Source organism: Phascolarctos cinereus, unplaced genomic scaffold, assembly GCF_003287225.1.
Source record: "Phascolarctos cinereus isolate Bilbo 61053 unplaced genomic scaffold, phaCin_HiC Scaffold_726;HRSCAF=1367, whole genome shotgun sequence".
Taxonomy (NCBI): domain Eukaryota; kingdom Metazoa; phylum Chordata; class Mammalia; order Diprotodontia; family Phascolarctidae; genus Phascolarctos; species Phascolarctos cinereus.
Window position 1 is genome coordinate 43093489 of NW_027556098.1, and position 20689 is coordinate 43114177.

At 37.2% G+C, this 20689-nt stretch overlaps 1 protein-coding gene and 1 pseudogene across 2 annotated transcripts in view; both read left to right on the forward strand.

Annotated features, from left to right (window-relative positions):
• The window catches only part of HSF2BP (heat shock transcription factor 2 binding protein), a 95899-nt gene extending 77716 nt beyond the window's left edge, over window positions 1–18183 (forward strand). For both annotated transcript variants that reach the window (XM_020973852.2, XM_020973854.2), the window contains exons 7-8: window positions 240–343; window positions 17371–18183. In XM_020973852.2, coding sequence (XP_020829511.1) covers window positions 240–343; window positions 17371–17588 — 322 coding nt within the window. In that variant the 3' untranslated portion in view covers window positions 17589–18183. The remainder of the gene's footprint in view (window positions 1–239; window positions 344–17370) is intronic.
• Window positions 378–17364, forward strand: LOC110199137 (claudin domain-containing protein 1 pseudogene; annotated as a pseudogene).
• Window positions 18184–20689: the final 2506 nt, after the last annotated feature.

Consider the following 20689-nt stretch of genomic DNA (forward strand, 5'->3'; position numbering starts at 1 on the left):
CATTATCAGGATCTTAATTTAGAATAACCTAGGTTTTATACTATTTGTACCCTAATTTTATTAAATTTTTCTGTTTGCTATAGATTTCTGCTACATATGGCAGAAATAGCTTTAAATTCTCAATAATATTTTATTTTATACAAATTGCCAAGTATGTTGCTATCCTAATGAATCTAATGAAATAAACTTCTGGTGAAGAAATTGTACCATGCTTTTACTCCATTTTCTTTCAATTTCAGGTTAATGCTGATGACACTGTACAATATAAGTATCAACTTGAAAGGCCTGAAGTATATAAGTGAAAGTCCAGGTTTTGTCTCTCTATTGTCATGGCTCTTGAAAGGTAAGGGCTTTGAATAAGCTATATATGTAAACTTCTTATGTGATTGTAGATTTTACTATTAAAATTTTTGATTTAATATGTTGGGATATTTAGTTTAGATTTTCAAGAAATTCCTTGAGAGAAAGATAACTCAAAGGTATTTTATGAATATTTGTTATCTTGTTATCTAAGGATAGTTAGTACAGGTAAAAAGACCACTTAAATCTTCTTAAAATGGTGACAAACATTTCATAGTAAATACTGAAGAACAAGTTTGATTAGGACTTTTATCTTGGAAAATAAAATTATGAAAATAAGTTTATTTCATCTTATATTTTAATAAATTTATATTCTAATTGCAACCACTCTAATTCTTAAAATGAACAAAGAATGAATCAAGTATTGAATGGTTTTGAGGAACATAATTTTTCTGAGAAAATTGCATAATACAATATATAGCACAATATAACACTTCAGATTTGACTTCTGGGCACAATCATAAAGAGTCATTTTTATTAAAGTATTTAAGGGCTTAATCAGTTTTCCCAAGGGCCTCTCTCCATCCACTGATGCTCAAATTATTCTCTTTTGAGGCACCTACCTAAAATCAATGAGACACTGACAAAGTTGTTGACTACTTGAGTAGTAATAGATGCTATTATGAGCATCTGTAGATAGTTGCAGACAAGGATATTTGATGAAGACTAATTTTATATGTGATTTATTTGTGAATATTTTTCTGTTTTGATGACTTCTCTTCACAACATTTTGCCTCCCCTCAATTCCCTTAGCTTCAAAATGCAGAGGGAGTTTCATATACCAGTTGTAGTGAGTGCACCCTGGCCCCACTCTCCAAGGGCCAAGCAGGCTACATCTCCCCTCAAAGATGCTGGTATCCTGAAGAGTTGGGGGTTGTGGAACTTTTTTTCTAATGCCATTGACTAATGTTCCCATCACCCATGTTTTTCCTCATTTGTTAGGGGCCTGTGACTAGCATCCCATTTCCATTCAAATATGACATCAATTCATATTTATTTCAAAGATACAGCATGAAAAAAATGTAAATATTTTTGCCCTACAACGCTTTAGGGGTATGCTCTTCCCTATAAAACCTCTGTATCTGGGGAAGAAGGCTTGAAACTTAGCTCAGTTACCACATAGCTTTGATCCTGTCAGGTTTATTTCCAGATACATATTACAACTGCTAGATGAGTGTCTGTGTCACCTGTTGCTGGGCCACAAACCTGAAGGTCACTCCCAGAAGTTGCCCTTTGTGGCATCATTGTCACACTAGCTGTGAAACCTGGCTTGGCCTCTGACCCTTGGATTCCAATGCACAGATTGCTGTGGTTTGCATTCTGGACCTTTCAACATTCCCAAGTTTGGCATGGTCTTCTGACCAGATGCCATGAGCTGAATAAAGCCGAAGGAAAACGAGGCAAAAGGAAGGGAAAAAAAAAAAAGAAGAAACCTGTCTCTGTAAGGCTTTTTTGAATGCTTTTGAAGGCAATTAAAGAGCCTTCTCTTCAGCAGGTGGTCAAATGGAACTATCCTGCTCCTTCACCTGTTGCTGCAGAAACAAAAATAAAACAAAGAACTTTTTTTTCCTGACATACTTCCATCTAACCCTATCTTTCTCATCTTGTAGAAGACGAATTCGATTTTTTAACCCAAATATAAGACTTTAAGACATAGTAGTCAAGATGGTGGTAGTTGTTTGACTTGTCTCGCATATGCTGCCTACTGTCTCTCCCTTAGGGTATTTTGCTTCTTTAGCTAGGCTGATTTGATATGAAATAACAATAATAATAAATGATAGCTTTATATAGTACTTATTATGTGCTAAGCATTTAATGATATGAGAATCCTATGGAGTTAATTCATAATTAATGGAAATAATTAAAACTTCAGCAGAGTTTGAGGCAAGGTGCCTTGCTACTTCATTCAGTCTGGCAGACTTGCCCTGTGTGTATCAACCGGCTGGTATGTAGTGGGGCTGGCTTCTTCTTCACAGGAGTCCCCCAGTGATGGTCATGAGGGCTGGGCTAGAAGCAGGAATGGTCCTCTGGGTGGTGCTGTCACTCTCAGAGTTCTTGTGCCTGCTGGCGGCTGTTGGTCAGAAGTTCTTGACAATAGTGATGAGGAAGTTATACCCTCTCCCCACAATGATTTTTCTTCTCAGTAGGTTTAGTGACTTAGGGGCCATTGTTATTCTCAAGACTCCAGGGTTCAGTGCCCTAAACCATCCATATTCCGGTCTGAGGGAAGATGGTGCTGGTTTGTTGAATTTGCTTTTCACATGCTGCCTCTGTGTGTCCCTCAGGGAGCCTGGCTGTTTCGGCTGTGCTAGTTTAATATGAGGTGATATGAGAACCTTAGAGAGTCTATTAAACATTAATTGAAATAATTAAACTTCAGCAAAATTGATAACTAGTCTTATGTAACATAAATCCTCATAAATCATCAACATTCCTGTATATTCCCAACAAAAACCAGCAGGAAGAGCTAGAAAGAGAAATTTCATTCAAAATAATACAGAACCTATAAAATATGTGGGAGTGTGTTGTCCAAGATTCACCCAGGAACTTTATGAATCCAAGTATATGCTCTTTGCAGAAATAAAGATAAACCTAAATAATTGGAGAAACAATTATTTATGGGTAATTGAAGCAAATATAATAAAAATGACAGCATGCCCTAAACTAATTCTTCTCAAAGAATATTTCATAGAGCTAAAAAAAATAATGGAATTCATTTGGAAAAACAAAGATCTCATCTCAAGGTTAATCATGAAAAAAAAGTAGGACTGTATGGGCTCAATAGTACCCAGGTCTCAGACTATACCACAAAACAGAAGACATCAAAATTTGTTACTGGCTGAAAATAGATAGGTTGTTCAGTGGAACAGATTACATGTTAAATATGTAGAAGCAAAAAAAAAATACAGTAGCATTATGTTCAGTAAACCCAAAGATTCCAGTTATTAGAAGGGAAGATATCACTCTTTGGCAAAAACTGTTGAAAAAACAAGATTACAGAAATTATATTCTAGACTAACATCTCATATTATATACCAAGGTAAACTCCAAATGGATATTTGTTGTAGACATAAAAAATAACATCATAAACAAATTAGAGAAGCAAGGAAGAAATTACCTTTTTGACCTATGGATAGATGAAGAGTTCATGTCTAAACAAGTGATAGCATTACACAAGCTAAAATGGATAATATTGATTTTATAAAATTTAAAACATTTTTGTATAAGCTTATCTAATGTCTTTTATATAGAAGGGAAATGGATAACTTGGAAAAAATACTTTCCACAATTTTCTTTGATAACTGATTCATATGTATAAGATTTAAGAGCCATTCCCCCAGTAGATAAATGGTTAAAGGATATGAAGAAGCAGTTTTTAATGGTATTTCATTTTTTCCCCAGTTGCATGTCAAGAAAATTTTTAGCATTCATTTCTATAAGATTTTGAATTCCAAATTTTTCTCTCTCCCTCCCTCCCTCCCTTCTTTTGAAAATGGTAGGAATGGGGCAGCCAAGTGGCATAGTGGATAGAGCACCAGCCCTGGAGTCAGGAGGATCTGAGTTCAAATGCGGCCTCAAACACATAATACTGAATAGCTGTGTGACTCTGGGCAAGTCACATAATCCCAATTGCCTCGTTAAAAAAAAATGGGAGACAGTTTGATATAGTTTATACATGTGCTGTCATGTAAAAAATATTTCCATATTAGTCACAGTTGTGAAAGAAGAAACAGATCAAAAGAAAAAAAATGAGAAAGACTAAAGTAAGTGAAAAAAATAAGCTTTGATCTAGATTCAGAGTCGATCAGTTCTTTATCTGGATATGGATAACATTTTTCTTTATGAGTCCTTTGTACTTGTCTTGGATCGTGTTTCTGAGAAGAGCTGAGTCATTCATAGTTGATCATCACACAATGTTGCTGATACTGTGTATAATGTTTTCCTGGTTCTGCTCATTTCATTTTGTATCAGTTTGTACAAGTCTTTCCAGGATTTTCTGAAATCTGCCTATTCCTCATTTTTTATTTGCACAATAGTATTCCATTATATTCATGTACTACAGCTTATTCAGCCATTCCCCAATTGATGGGTATCCCGTCAGTTTCCAATATTTTGTCACTGCGAAAAGGGCTGCATAAATATTTTTGCACATGTAGGCCCTTTTCCCTTTAGTGGTATTGCCAGATCAAAGAGTATGCACAGTTTGGTTGCCTTTGGTCATAGTTCCAAATTTGTCTCCAGAATGGTTTAATCAGTTCACAACTCCACCAACAGTGCATCAGTGTTCCAATTTTCCCACATCCTCTCGAAAATTTATCATTTTCCTTTTTTGTCATATTAGCCAATCTGATAGAAACGAGGTGGTATCTCAGGGTTGTGTTAATTTTCATTTCTCTAATCAAAAGTGATTTAGAGCACTTCTTCATATGCCTATAGATAGCTTTGATTTCTTCTTGTGAAAACTGCCTGTTCATATCTCGATTGGGGAATGGCTTGTATTCTTATAAATTTGACTCAGTTCTCTATATGTTTGAGAAATGAGACCTTTATCAGAGATACTTGCTGTAAAGATTGTTTCCAGCTTTCTACTTTCCTTCTAATCTTAGTTGCATTGGTTTTGTTTGTACAAAAGCTTTTTAATTTAATGTAATCAAAATTGTCTATTTTACATTTTGTGATGCTCTCTTATCTCGTTTGGTCATGAATTATTCCTTTCCCATAAATCTGACAAGTAGACTATTCCTTGCTTTTCTAATTTGCTTATGGTGTCACCCTTTATGTCTAAATCAGGTACCCATTTTGACCTTATCTTGGTAAACAGCGTGAGATGTTAGTCTATACCTAGTTTGTGTCCTATTATTTTCCAGTCTTCCCAGTAGCTTTTGTCAAACAGTGAGTTCTTATCCCAAAAGCTGGGGTCTTCAGGTTTGTCAAACACTAGGTTACTACATTGACTACTGTGTACCTAATCTATTCCAGTGATCCACCACTCTGTTTCTTAGCCAGTACCAGATAGTTTTGATGATTGATGAAGAAACTTTATAATATAGTTTGAGATCTGGTATTGTGAGGACACCAAAAAGCAGTTTTTAAAGGAAGAAATCCACTCTAACAATAACCCTATCAGGAAAAAAAAAACCTCACTGATAACATGTAAATATCTGCAAAGAAATGCAAAGTCAAGCAACTTTTGACATTCTACCTCATACCTATCAGACTGGCAAAAATGGCAAAAGAGGAAGTTGACAAATGTTAACAGGACTGTGGGAAAACTGTGCACTGTGAGTAGAGCTATTAATTGGTCCAACCATTATGAAAAGCAATTTGGAACTATGCCCCTGGATTTACTCAACTCTATATACCCTTTGACCCACATATACTGCTAAGAAGTTAAATGGACCCAAATGTATAAAAATATTTATAGCAGCTCTTTTTGTAGTAGGCAAAATTTAGAAATAAGGGGGTTCCTTCTTACTGGGGAATGGCTAATTGGTAGAATATATGTTTAATGAAGTGTTATTTTGCCATAATAAATGATGAAAGGGATAGTTTCAAAGAAAACTGGAAAGACTTCTATGAACTGATGCAGAACAAATGAGCAGAAGTTATACAATTTATACAATAATAGAAAAACAACTTTGAAAGACTTTAGAATTTTGATCAACAGTGGATAAGCTGTGAATCCAAAAGAATGAAAATGAAACACACCATTCATGTCCTACCAAAGAAGTGATAGATTTAAAATATAGAAAGTGTAATACATGGCTTGCCTAATGTGGAGATAGCTGCATCCCCAACCACATAGCTGAAGTAATCTTCATTGATTGGCTGCCTCCATCTTTAAAACTGGTGAGACAGAGCTGGTCTCTCTCTTTTCACCATCTTTTCAGCTGTAATCTTAGCCGCTGTGCCCAGCATGGATGCCATGAACTGAACCAGAAAGGTGGAGGGGAGGGACTTGACCTTTCCCTCCTTACTCTTTTATCCCCACACCCTCTGCGAAATGGGCTCGGGGTGTTTGTTTCTGCTTTTTGTTATTTGTCCTCAGTTTCATGTGCCAAAGGTGATCCTCACAGACCAGGCCAGAATTCAAGCCATGGAGACCGTTGGAGCCACGATTGCAGGCAGGGTGGTGCAGCAGCTGGCCATCTCAGCATGGAAACTCTGAGAAGCCAGGGTACCTGGGACTCAAGCCAAAGGGGGGTATTTGGACTTGGAATTGGGACTGTGCTGTTAGGGGAACGGAGCTAAGCTGTAGCTCTAACCTCCTTCCTTTTCCTAGAGACTGAGGTGGTATAGAAGGGAAGGAGAATTATGCCTCCTACATGTGGGGGGGAGCATGTTTGTATATTTGTGATTATGCCTTTGGAAGCAAATATTTCTGTATAAAAGCTCCACTGTGTTTTATTTATATGTATTGGAGGCTTTACTTTTTATGATCTTAAAAAATTTTCTCAACAGAGGGAATATTGGGAGGGGCAGACTAATAAAATAAAATAAAAATAGCAAGAAATGAATGTATTATGTTAACAAAAAGCATTAGTAAAAATTTTAAAAGAAGCTAAAAGAAAAGAACACCTGGCCCCTTTGTGTTGAAGTTAGGTTCTGAAAAAAATTTTCTAACAAATAAACAGTGGAAGATAACTTATTAATTGATAACCAAAGGTGCTTATTTTTAGAAACCAATGCTGTTGACCTTAAAAATTGTACGTGTTCTCCTGTTAATTCTACCACCCCTTCCTTATCTTCCCGACCTCCAGTTTGGTAATCAGTGTGATGAAAACAGGAATGTGATTACTGTATCCATTTTGGCATTCCGTTTTGTTCTTGGTAGCTCTTGACTTTACTCTATAATGATTCCACAAGCCAGCAGTAAAGAAAAAGGAGATTGTATCTTAATGGCCATATACCTAGATTAACAGCTTCTTGTACTCAATGTTGCCTAATGGTAGAAATTTTTCTGTCTCTGATTGTGATGTTCATTACTATCCCCTCCCATCTTTATGCTTATTTTTTCCTCATTTGCCATGAAATCTCCTCTCTGGGTTTATTAATTTCCATCTTTTTGCATTTCATTGCCCCCTAGGGGATCTTATTCCCCTTCTCCCAAGATAGAATGCTATCAATGAAGGCATGATACTCTGAGAAGTAGTGATTTCTCGGAACACCAAATCCCTGCTGATTATACACATTTAATGTCCATATCTCCCATTATGGATTCTTTGTCCCTCCATGGTAGTGTTCAGGTCTTCCTGACTCCTGGCCCAGTGCTGTATCCACTGATCAAGTTTTCTGCCTCCCTTTCTCCTATTTTAACCCCCACCCCACTTTTTTTTTTGCATCTCATTCTCCTTTAGCTCCTCCTCTTCTTAAGTGACTAAAGAGTTATTTTCCCTTCACTGTTTACTAGTGATCCGATTAGGGTACATCACATATCCCCTTCTATCATTTTCTTGTACTCTTCCTTTTTGTGTACCTTCTCATGCTGTAGTTTATCTCCCCCCAAAAAACATTGATTTACCCACAGGCAGGGTCTTGTCAGGGTTAGTCCATGGTCCTTATCTCCTTGTGTACTTTTAGAGATAATCTCTAAAAGTGGTCCCCTTTTGTTGTTTTTTTTTAACCCCATAGATGTCTTTCTCTTTTTTTGTCTGCTTTTTTTCTGGAGTAACTTGATTTCTTTATTTGTTTAACTTTCTTTTGTTTCTCTTGTCTGGGGTGTCCTAACGCAAATTATCAGAGCATATTTAGTGTTTTTTCTAGGAATATTTCAAATGCCTCTTTTTTATTGAGTACCTATCCTTTTTCATTGATTATTAGGTTCAGGTTTGCAGGTATGTTGCCTTATGTTGTGTTTTGGGCCCATTTTGCTCTTTGTAATACATTATTCCATTTCCCTCCTGGATTTTCTGTTGAGTGCAAATAGTTCTGTATTATTTGAATTTTCTTTCCTTTAAATTTGAAAATCTTTTTCCTGTCCTTTGTAGAGTTTGTTGCTTGTCATTGGAATTCTTCAACTTAACTGCTATGTGTCCTGGAGGTCAAAGCATTTGATTTTGTTTTCTAGAGGTGAACAGTGTGTCAACTGGCACATTGTTATCTGTGTTTAGAAGTTCTGGGCTCTTGTATGATCTCTTGCATTTTAGGCTTCTCATGTTCTTTTTGAACACCTATGATCTTAGGTTTTCTCTATGGATTGGGATCAGTATGTTTTGCTTGTATCGAGAATGCTTTTTGATTTTCTTCTCCCAGATTGTTTTTATTTCTGTTTATTTGTATTCCTAACCAGTTGTTCTCTCTTTTGTTTCTCTGTAGGCCATAAATTATGCCTTCATCATTCTTATTTCTTTCTTGAACTATTCAGGAACATCCTATTGTCGTTCCATGCTCTTTTGGGAATCTGCAGGGTCTTCTGTCAATGAATATTGATTCATTTTCCTTTGTCTTGTAATATTTATTCAGAAATGTTCGGACTCATTTAGATGTCCTGCAGGCCATCTCCTATCTTGTTATTAATAACTTTCCTGTTGATTATCTGCTTGGGCTCAAGATTTTGCTTTTTTTTTTTTAAACTGAGTTATCTTCCTGAAAGATTTGATAATTTCAGTATTTTTTTCTTATATCCATCTGTTAGCTTTACCACGAATTCCACAAAGCCATCGTTTGGACCAGGGAGAAACTTTATTAGTGGCCTGGGAAGGCCAGGGGTACCACATGTGAGAGCACGCATATGAAAGCACATGTGTTGACGGATACACACCTTTTTATTCCCTATTCCCAGTCAAATTTCCCTCCCTTGTTTCCCCATTGGCTGGGTACTATAGAGGTTACAGCTTAGCTGAAGCACTTAATTTCCCCGTGTGAATCTCTGCCTCTAATTACATCCCACAATTTGGGGACCCCTGCCCTTATTTACTTGGTTATGCCCATACCTCTTTTGCTTGGGATGTGGATATGTTAAACTGTACCTAACCTCAGAACTAGTTTTTGCTAGTCTGTTCATCCACCAGTTCCACTTTATAGCTTCCTTTGTTCAACTTCTACCTAACCCCTAGATTGCATTTTTGTGGAAATGAAAACTAGCTATTTCTCACATTCTCTCCCAGTTTAAACTAACGCCAGTGTTGTCACATAGGTGTCCACTCCCTGATTGAGGGATATGCAGACGAAACATCCCCAACCATATTTTTCACACCCCTATTACTCAGTTTCTGACACTTTCCTTTTTGATATCATTTTCTCTGAGGGTTGCACCTTAAATCTGTCTCTGCCTCCTCCCATGCTGGGAATTCACCAGCCTCAATTTACCCAAAATGACTTTTGAGGGGATAGAACTGACCCCTCGATAGATTTTAGTCCCAATTCCTTCATACTTGATGCAGCCTACAACCTCCCCCTCAAATATCATCTTGCCCCAGTTACCCCTGTTATTTACTTTTCGGTGGGGAAAGAATTACTGAATAGATTTCAGAGCACAAGTCCATGGGTCCCATTTTGCAACCCTTTCAGAAAATGGGCACTTTTGGGGGAGAGGGTGTTAAGTGAACATTTAGGGATTAGGGATTAATGAATTCATCATGTTATTACCTCATTAGGGTTCTTAGTGTCCCAGTCTATGGAGACAGCTGCATTTGCTTTTCCTCTTGTGCATAATTCTTATTCAGGAGAGTTTTGAGAGTTTGTGAGGATTAGAGAAAATGCCCTTCATCTTGTTAGTCATATGACTTCATTCCTTTCAACATTATAACTCAAATCAATTGTGACCTATTTTTAATAGTAATATTTTATCTTTATCAAGAGTATTATTATTAATGAAACAGTTAGATGGCTCAGTGGGCCAGGAGTCAAGAAGACCTGAGTTCAAATGTGACCTCAGACAGAAGCTATGTGACCCTGGGCAATTCATTTAACCTCTGTTTGCCTTAATCCACTGGAGGAGAAAATGACAAACTACTCCAGTATGCTTGATTAAAAAAACCCCATGGACAGCATTGGCATGCTATCATGAGTTGGACGTGACTGAATGACTGAAAAACAGCAACAACAATTATTATTAATAAATATGCTTTTTCTTTACTTGGGTAAAACATGGAAAAGAAATGGATTTATGATAGTTAAATGTTCTAGTGACATAAGCCTAGTATATTTTGAGCTATTTGTACTTCATGGCACTAAGTGCACAGTGTGAATGGCTCATGTATGGGTCCAGTGATAGTGAAGCTAGCCAAGTTCAGAGTGACCCATCACAAGATTGAGAGCATGGTGAAGAAACTTTCATCAGTAGTAACTCTCAAAGCATTTTTGACAGTAATAAAACTTTGATAATTCCAGCAATTGACAAATTGGTTTACTAAAACATGATATGACCTTGATGTTGTAAACGTTATTCCATGTAGTGCTCTTATTGGTGCTTATTACTAATTCTGAATTTGTCATACAAAGGATCCAGTTCTTGAACTTAAGAAGAAAAATGCTTTTTTTCTGAAGTGAAACCTAGGAGGATGTAAAGTAAATATTCCATTTAGGGGGTGAGTGGTGCCACTGCAGTTGTTGTATAACTCATTTTGAGGGTTGTATCATAGTTTACCTCATGCTAATGTAAGCTTAATACAATGTAGACATTGTAACTGATAGGAGTTATGGCTTGGTTTAAACTCTCTTAAAATTAAGTAATTAAATAAGCTGAACAGCAAGGTGTGAAATGATAAGCACAGCTGTGACACAAGGGAAATAGGTAATGGAGGACAGTAAATTTCTGCAGTTAACAGTTAAGTGCACACATTGCTGCATGCTCAGGTGTTAAATCAGTCCATCAACGAGGTGTTTTTGTTTGTTTTGTATGTGGCTTAGAAGGGTATGAAATGCTAATCACTCTTAAGGGATTCAAGTGAGTCTCTATGGACTTAAATTTTTTTGGTAGGGAACCCTGTCCCTACCCTCTGTCTCAGCTGCAAACCTTAGACCTGGATCCTGCTCTGGGGTCAGCAAAATAGCTTCAGGGTCACTCTTAGTCTTCCTTCTCAGTTTGCCATCTTATCCCAGTGTAAGATCTAAGCAGCAGAGCTATTCCTGCTCCTTGTCCTATACATAGCCAGCTGCAGGCCTCAACCCAGTCCCTGTTTTGGAAAGCTCTATCTTCTTGACTGTCTCTCCCCTACTCCCTACCCCATCCTATCCCCAGTGCCCAAAGCGTTCTATCTCCTTGTTCTGACATGGGCAGTAAAAATGACCCATTGTGGTTTCTTCTTGGATTTCCTGATCACCGCTAAGTTTGGTGATTTTCCTTGATCCTTGTTGGATAGTTATACTGTGCCTCAGTTTCTATATCTATAAGATGGATCTACAATTATCATACCTGTTATTAATATTTTTTAAAATGAGTGTTTTGTTCTGGGTAAGTGCATTATAAGCTATTAATTTACATTATGTTTTAGACTATAAGCAAACATGAAATTTCTGAAAATAGAAAATAATAATGCAGATGGTATATTGGTACAAAAAAAGGGAAGGAATTTTTATCACCAGGTATATCTAAAGACCAAATGCTCAACTGTCCCACAGACATAAACAATCTATAAAGCTGTGTCCTGTTAATGCTGTAATGAAACTCACTGGAGCCAGAATCTAAACATTTTCCTTTGTAAGTCAGCATTTTTGATTGAGAAATTCTAACACTTTCTCAATTAAGGTATAAAAAGGAATAAGTGTCCAAAGAGCTGTCAGTTGCCATTTGGAAAGAACAGCTGTTTCTTCTTCATGTCCGTGAGTCCTCTTTTTGTGAGTGCAGATTTCCTGAGCAGCTTGGAAATATGAAAGTGTCTCAGTGCCATAGCCAAATTCTTTGGTCTGAATCAACAATAAATTATGCTGATAATGATGGGAATTATTGAGAAGGGATTTTTGTGTGTGTATGTGTGCAAGCCTTTCCTTCTGCCTAAAGACAAATGTTTTTAGACAACAGAAGGGCAGTTGATAGTAGTAATAATAATAATCATAACAATAGCTGATATTTATATAGTATTTTATTTTAGATATTTAATATTTAGATATTTATGTAGTACTTTAAGGTTTGCAAAGCACTTCACATAAATCTTCACAGGTAGGTAGATGCTATTATTAACCTCATTTTACAAATGAGGAAGCTGAGACTTAGAAAAGTTTCACTTGCCCAAGGTCAAGCAGATAATGGTTGAGTTAGAAGTCAGACCCATGGTTTCTTCATTCCAATTCCAAGTCTCTATCTACTATGCCATATTGCCTTTCTCACTGATTTTGTAAGTGTCAGTAAGTCAAAATAAACTTGTGTATGTGAAGAAGCTACTCAAAGGCCTATAAGGAAACAGGAGCCCTCAACTGACATGCTGGAAAGAAAATTGAAATCTGTAACCCATACAAAGGAGGTAGTTTTTTTTTTTGATAGGAATCATTGTGTTGAAGGACATTGATATCCTAATTTTCCATCCTGGATTTATTGGTATCCACCATAAATAAAACTAACAACTCAAATGCATCAGAGGAGGAGCGAGGGAGGCAGGGCTGCTCTGGGACAAGCAGCAGGAAGAGCTGGATGATGGTGGTCCAGAGGACGGGCGCAAAAAACCTGAATGCCAAAATGGATAATTGTTTCCCCACAGCATTGGTAATTGCTTGTGTGGTCAGCCTCATTTGTACTATCTATGGCAGCATCAGTTGGCACAGATTTCTGGTATGAATATCGAAGTCCAGCACCAGAAAATTTCAGTGATTTAAACAAAATCAGGGATGAATTTTTTGACAGTGATCCTGACGAAAAGACTTATAATGACTTACTTTTCTGGTATAATGGCACAATGGGATTGTGGAGAAGGTGTATCACTATGCCCAACAAAGGCACACCAAGGTACACTTGGCTCAGTAAGTTGCTATGTTGCTGATATTGAACTACTTCATCAGAAGCTTCAGCTGCCTGAGAATGTGGAGGGTGCATTTGGTTGGTCTTCTGCTTGGCCTGTGTCTCAGCTCCCTTGCAGTTCGTGGCTGCTGCCCTTTTCATTTGGGCAGCCCATACCAACCGAAAAGAGTACACACTAATGAAGGCCTATCGGGTGGCATAGATGGGCACAGTGCAATTATAGTTTGCTGCGCTATGGTATTTTTTAATATCCATCTTATTCTCATATTTTTCTCCTCCCTCCCCTGCCTTTTTTGTCTACTCTCCCCTGCCTTTTTTCTCCGCTGTGGACACAATTCCATTCTGGATGTTTACTTGCATTGTTTTCTTACCCTTAACTTTAAATTTGTGTGGTGGTCTTTGAGAAATCACACCCTTCATATGTCCAAATAGACCTGGATCTAGAATCCAGAAAAGAGAGATTAGTGGATAAAGAACATAAATTTAGGTAAAGAGTATCTGTCACCTGAGTGAGGCTGATGTAAAGCACAATTAACAAATAACAACTTCTAAGAGACTGAGGTAAAGGTACTCTATTTCGTGTTACTCTATTTTAAAAGTCTCTTATTATTGTCATAATTTTAGTTTTGCTGTTGTGTAGAACCTATGGTCCATGAATATTAATGCTGTTTTCAAATGTTATTTAAACTTTATATGCTGGAGAAAAGATGAGTCAGATTTCTCTAACCTTTGAAGTGTAGCTTCATCTAAGGTGAAATACAGCAGCTCTTTTAAACTGCACTGTGCATAAAATCTTTGAGCAAGGATGTGAAAATAGATACTTTAGTTGAAGCTGTGTTCATGGATCTGTATTATCAGTACTGAAAGTTAGCTCAAACAGCAGAGTATTAACTTTTTTGCTTCCTTTAAAATTTCAGTGTCCTGGATCACTTTCCTCACACACAGTCCTACTGAAAGATAACAATGCTTTCTAATAGTGTGTTGGGGTCAGGGAATTGAATGCCCCAACTGCCACCTGTCAGTTAAGTACTCTCTCAGAACATTTATCCAGAAGAAGGTTACTTCTCTAGATCTAAGGCTTTGGCTGCCTGTTAACAACTGTAGTCTTTATTTCCTGTGATGGAACGAGATGCCTTTCCTCACCCAGAACTCTTCATGGACATCTCAGCATTGTTTAATTTCTTCTAATTCTGTTATTTTTATAAATATGTGTATAAACTTTTGAACTTTTAAAATCCTATTTATTTATTCCATTTCTGTAGAACATAGCAGGTTTTTTTTTAAAGAAAATATAACAGTAATTTCTTACCATGTCCCAAATCTGTTGTTTAAAAAAATAAAATTGGATCAGAAAAAAAAAACCTAACAACTCTATAAATACTTTCCTTGTGGTGGTACCACTCTTCTCACTGTTATAGATCATCTGACAACAGTAAATCCTTTGTCCAGGTGGCCAGAGAATGTTGTGGGCACATGTGAATTGAGTTGGCCCTGCATGTAGAGTCAATTGCATCTAAGCTGTTTAGCACTGATGTAATGCAATTACTTAAGCCTAACTATGGAGAACAATTTGCCAGAGAGCCATGTTGCAGATGACAGATGTGACTGAGAATCTGCCTGCTTTATCAGAGACTTTTGTCAGTAACACCAAATAGCAGTGTTAGCTGTGGAGAGGGCATCTGCACAATGAAACTCTTTCATTACATTGTTTTAAATTACATCAGTGCTTTGTAATTGTGGTAAGAATTCTATTATTCCTTCTATTCAAGGTCATTAACCCAGGCAGGGAACTAGAGTATTTTTCCCTCTTCAGAATTGCAGACTTGGAATCGCTAGGTGAGAAATTAGTTTGCTAATAAACTGTCCACATTAATGGTTAACAAGGTTCACAAAGAACTTGATTAGAAATAAGGATTACAATGACCACAAGCATTTCTGACAGTAATAAAACTCTTGTCAGTTCTGACATTTGACAGATTGGGCTGCAAAACACAATATGAACTTGAGGTTATAAACATTGTTCCATGTAGTGATCTTATTAGTACTTCTGCATTATGATTTGTTGTACAAAGTGTCCAAGTCTTAAGAAGAAAAAACGCATTTTTCCTGAAGTGAAGCCTAGGAAGATCATAAAGTAATTATTCAGTTGTTTAAGTGAGTACTGCTCCTACAAATGATAACTTATTTTGAGGACTATATCATGGTTTACATAATGGTAAATGTAAGCTTAATGCATTGTAAATAGTTTCATTGTAACTGATAAGAGTTATGTTAAATGTTAAGTACAGCTAGGATAATCACTTCCCTGCCCCAAACCCTTCCATTGCCATATATGTTTTAGTCTTGCCTGTTCTTGACTGTTCCTTCTTAGTCCCCTTTGTTAGCAGGATATTGTGATTTTCATTGTAGCTAGCTCAGGCTTTTGGTGGGGGTTGATTTTTATGAAAAATTATTCCTCAATTCCTCAAAGTACTAAATTGAAAAACTAACAAAAAGTAGAATACTATGTCTTTTTTATGTTGTCTTATTAAATCAAGATGATAAGCAAAGGGCTTTCAAGGATATTATTTATAATAGTCATAGAATATTCATATAATAGTCACAAAAATGGATAAAAACTAATTACCCTGAACAAGTGGATTGCTGATTTCTATAAGATTAACATATATCATCAGTAGCATTACAATTTCTCAGTTCTTTAACTCAAGAGTGCTGTGGATGACCTCTTATCCTACTAAGTAGAGAAATCAGATATGTCTGCTGTAACTAGCAGAACTATAACTAGCTAATTTTGTGTCCCAGACAAGAATATAAAATTTTGCACCCACAAATTCATACTAGAATGGGATACTTAGTATGGGATAAATGTGTAATACTCCTTAGAGTTGCCAAGGAAGTAGGAGTTCTGAAGATGATTACTTGCTGGAATCTTTTAGCATTTTCCTCATTGAGTTCACAGAGTTAGTTCTTCCCCTGGACTAATGCAGGCAGGTTTGACTAATAAATCCTACACTCCAGTTCTAAGAAAGAAAGGCGTGACACCTTAGGGACAATAGAGAAACTAAGAAGGGGGCCAGAGCATACCAGCATTTGTGGGAAATCTAGTGCTAAATCATAAGTACATGACCTACTTCTGGGTTCTCTCCCCACTTTGCATTTGTTATACTGTAACTGTGGAGTTTGTGCTCTAAAAGGGGAAAAAGACAGGTATACAAATAATTGTTACTCCTACTTCAGAACTTCAGCATCTATGATTTCATCTAGGTATTCTTTAAGAGTTTGTAAAGTGTTGGAGAAACTAGATTTAAATGCTACCTCTGATACTGCATGTATGATTTTGGGTAAGTTACTTAGCCTCTCTAGGTCTGTTTCCTGATCTGAAGATGCAGTGAAGAGATTGGACTAGTTGACCTCTGAGGTCTCTTCCAGCTCTACCTCTAAAATTCTAGGTTTTGGTTGTCTTGGTCATAAGCCTTTTTAAATTTAGCTGGGCTGGTTCTTGGATATTGTCCATTATCATTAAGCCCATACTCAAAGTCTTTCCAGTTTCTTGAGATCTGTTAGACCTTATATAGCCTTTGACCTTACCTACCACTTTCTCATTAAACACGTTAAAGCAATGGAATTGTACTTTAGTAGAGGACATATAACTGTAATGCACACTAATATATTATAAGTGCATTACAGAGGTATACAAGAAAAAAGAAAAAAAATTAGTTGTGAGAACGTTTTGCTGCTTGAAGTGTTTTTCTGACTATCTTTTGTCATCTGTGAGGTATTTGGGTGTGAAGTAAGAGTATTGATGAAATGTTATCTTTATAAAAAGAATTTGATTCTAGTGTAAAGAATTATAGTAAACCTGAAGATAATAAAGTTATTTTTGAGTTCACCATATTGAAATTATGTGATCATCAATAACTTCTGGTGATGAGATTGCTGATTAATATTCAGAATATGGTTGAATTTTTTCTTATTTCTCACAACTTGTGTTACTAATTATAGAATTAATCTTTCATTTATAGGAAAAAAGAGACTATTCCTTTAGTTATAGAAACTTATATAAGGTTGAATGAGAACTTCTGTTAAATCAAAAGTTTGAACTTTTTTGTTCTGTTTAGATCCAGATACAGAAGTATGTCTTCATGTTCTTCGGCTTGTCCAGTCTGTGGTTCTGGAAACAGAAGTCTTCTCCAAGTTAGCATCACAGTTCCGTGACTCCATGCTCCTTCAGCATATCATAACTACATCTAAGAGTCAGAATTTCAACCTGCGGACACTAGCTCAAGAACTCTTAGAAGATTTTAAAGTCCTAGAATTTGAGTGTAGAGATGCTTAGAAATTGAAGTATTTTGGTTATAGATATCATTGTTTCTGACCCTTTCCTCTTTCACTCCCCAACTTTGCATTTGTTATGCTCTAGCCATATTTTCCACATGGTGAAATACAAATGACTAGAGAGGGACATAAATTTATATGTGAATCTGGATTAAATTCCTCTTGGCAAAATATAAGCATCTAAAAATAGTTGGGTGATTCTGCTAGAGACATGTCAAGAAGGCATATCTTGTTCATTTCTTGAATTGTTTCTGAATATCTGAACATCTTGAAAATGGCATTTCTTGAAGTGAATGATTCATTAAATTTCACTAGGTTTTCATTAAGCCTTTAGTTTCCCAATATGATTAAAAAAGGATGTACCCTATAGGTCAGCATTTTCCTTGGGTGCCTTTCGTGTGTGTGTGTTTAAAGAAAAGCAGAAACAAGTCACTTCAATTCTCTTCCAGTGATTATAGCCATTAAAAAAAAATAGTAGCATTTGGTTATTGAAATATTTTGGGAAGTCTCTTATTTAAGGACATTGCGCATTTTAACCCTGTCTTTGTTTTCTAATGCATTTGTTGTTGTTTTTTTAATAAATGAAAATTACAAGATTGGTAGATATGTTAATATCTATTAATATATAATATAATATAATAATATATCTATTGATAAACATACACACTATCATCTATTTAGGGTAGGGTGGGGGACCCTTGAGGAAAAAGGAGAAAGTTTTGAACAGCTGCTGAGGGGGATGTGATGGAGTCAGTGAGGGAACAATAAATGGATTGCTATTAAGCGGATCCAGCTGGCATAGTTGTGTGAATTCCAGTTGCATGTGTATGTGTGGTATACACGTACGTGTGTGTGTGTGTGTGTGTGTGTGTGTATTGGGGTGTGTGTGTGTGTCTGTCAGTAGATAGATACTAAGTACAGGCACTGGGCTAAGTGTTTTGCAAATATCTCATTTGATCCTCAAAACAACCGTGTGAGGTAGGTGCTGAGGTACACAGAGACATCAGAAAACCGTGAATCTGAACAGAAGTGGGTATCATCATGTGACCCAGTAGCAGAGTGGCAAAGGCCAGCCCAGTAAAGTCCTTTTCTGAATGGAATCCGGAACCGATGGTATCCTTCCACATTCCTAGTAGTATCCTATAGTCATTGAACAACTCGTCCTCAAAGAGGGCTTGGGTGGCAGTGCCATTGTTAGGAGGTGGTTTATTTTCTGGTGACAAGGAAAGTGATAGTATCTATCCAGCTGCTTCAGAAGAAGCTGACAGCCCCTCAAAAACTTCTAAATGGACAAAGATTTGGTATTCCTCCCCCACACCACACCTCCCCAGGGATGATGAGGATCTGGCTGTTGATCAAGGTACACAGGGTATAGGGTGAAAGGCAGATTCAAAGCAGATCTAGAATAAACTATATCATGCCTAAGGGGAACTTCATAGATAGCCCATGAAGGGGAGAAAAGGCCTTCTAAACTGCATTTGTCCTCTGAGCTTGAGCCCACTTTCACTTGGGCTTTGTATGTACTATTGGGAGACTGTATCACAGACTTTTGGGTGTGTGTGTGTGTGTGTGTGTGTGTGTGTGTGTGTGAGAGAGAAGAGAGAGAGAGAGAGAGAGAGAGAGATTTTATCAGTAACTATACTACCTAAGATTGTTGTTGTTCAGTAGTTTCAGTCATGTCTGACTCTTCATGACCCATTTTCTTGGCAAACATACTAAAGTGATTTGCCATTTCCTTCTCTAGCTCATTTTACAGATCAGGTAACTGAGGCAAATAGAGTTAAATGACTTGCCCAGGGTCACACAGCTAGTTAGTGTCTGAGACTAGATTTGAACTCAGGAAGATGAGTCTTTCTATCTCCAGTCTTCCTGCCTTTAAGCATAGAACTCTATCCACTGTGCCACCTTGCTGCCCACTACCTAAGTACATAACTCTAGTTAGGTCTGATTAATTGTCATCAACTGATAATTATTAACAGAGACACACCGATGGGAGTTTTTATGTAATAGCATTAGAAAAACCACCCCTCACCTCTAGGGTTGCCACTCAAGTCCTGATTGGGGATGAAGCAGCTGTGCTTTGGGGATTCTCTGCCAGTGTTAGTGGAGGCTTGGGTGAGTAACCCTGGAGCACTTGCTACAACAGCTTGAGGAGATATTAGGGTTGAGTTAGGGTTTTACAAAAATCAGGAAGACCTGGGCGTGTTTGTAGGAATTAGAGAAGAAACCAATGGATAGAAATTAAGATTAAAGGGAGGAAATGATTTAAGGGGCAATATGTAGGAAGAAATGGGTTGAAATAAATGGAACCTGAAGGGGGATGTGCTCCTGCCAGAGTGGACCAAGGAGACCCTCTGATTATCCTCCCCCCCCCAACATTACACCATCCTAGAGATGTTTTTTGAAGGATGTACAGGAGTAAGTAGAAATTAGCAGCACTTATGTTCATTCTGCTAGCCCTGAAGTGAGAGCTTCATTCGTTATATTTGGCCCTTAGCCTCAGCTTCCTGCATTCTGAGGTATGCTGTACACCCTACTAATAACCAAAAGTGCACGCTTACATTCTAGATATTATTGCGGTGCTGAACCAGTTCAAAACTCTCAGGAGCAGAAGAGATTTTTATATTTCTTAGGAGCTTGGTGGCAAAACACTGTCTCAGCTGGGTTTCTTTTCATATTTTTTCCCCCTGAAGCTAGTTTTCACAGGGAAGAACAGTATATCCGAGCTGTGACTCAAGGTTGGGACTTTATCACAGTTTCGGGATGAAATCTCTAATGTGGACTTGTATAGTACATATGTTTAAAAAAAGTAGCTGGAAGAAGCCAATTCTTAAGAATTATATGAAAACTAAAACTTAAGAGTGACTTCCTTACCCCTAGAGAGGTAGTGGAAGGTGAAGAAGTAGGAAAGCAGAAGTAGGAGCAGAACTCAGGTTGACCCCTTTGACCTGGCAATAGCACTTCTAGGGCTATAGCCCAGAGAGATCATACAAATGGGAAAAGGACCTACATGCACAAAAATATTTATAGCAGCTCTTTTAGTGGCGGCCAAGAATTAGAAATTGAGGGGATGCCCATCAGTTGAGGAATGGGTAAACAAGT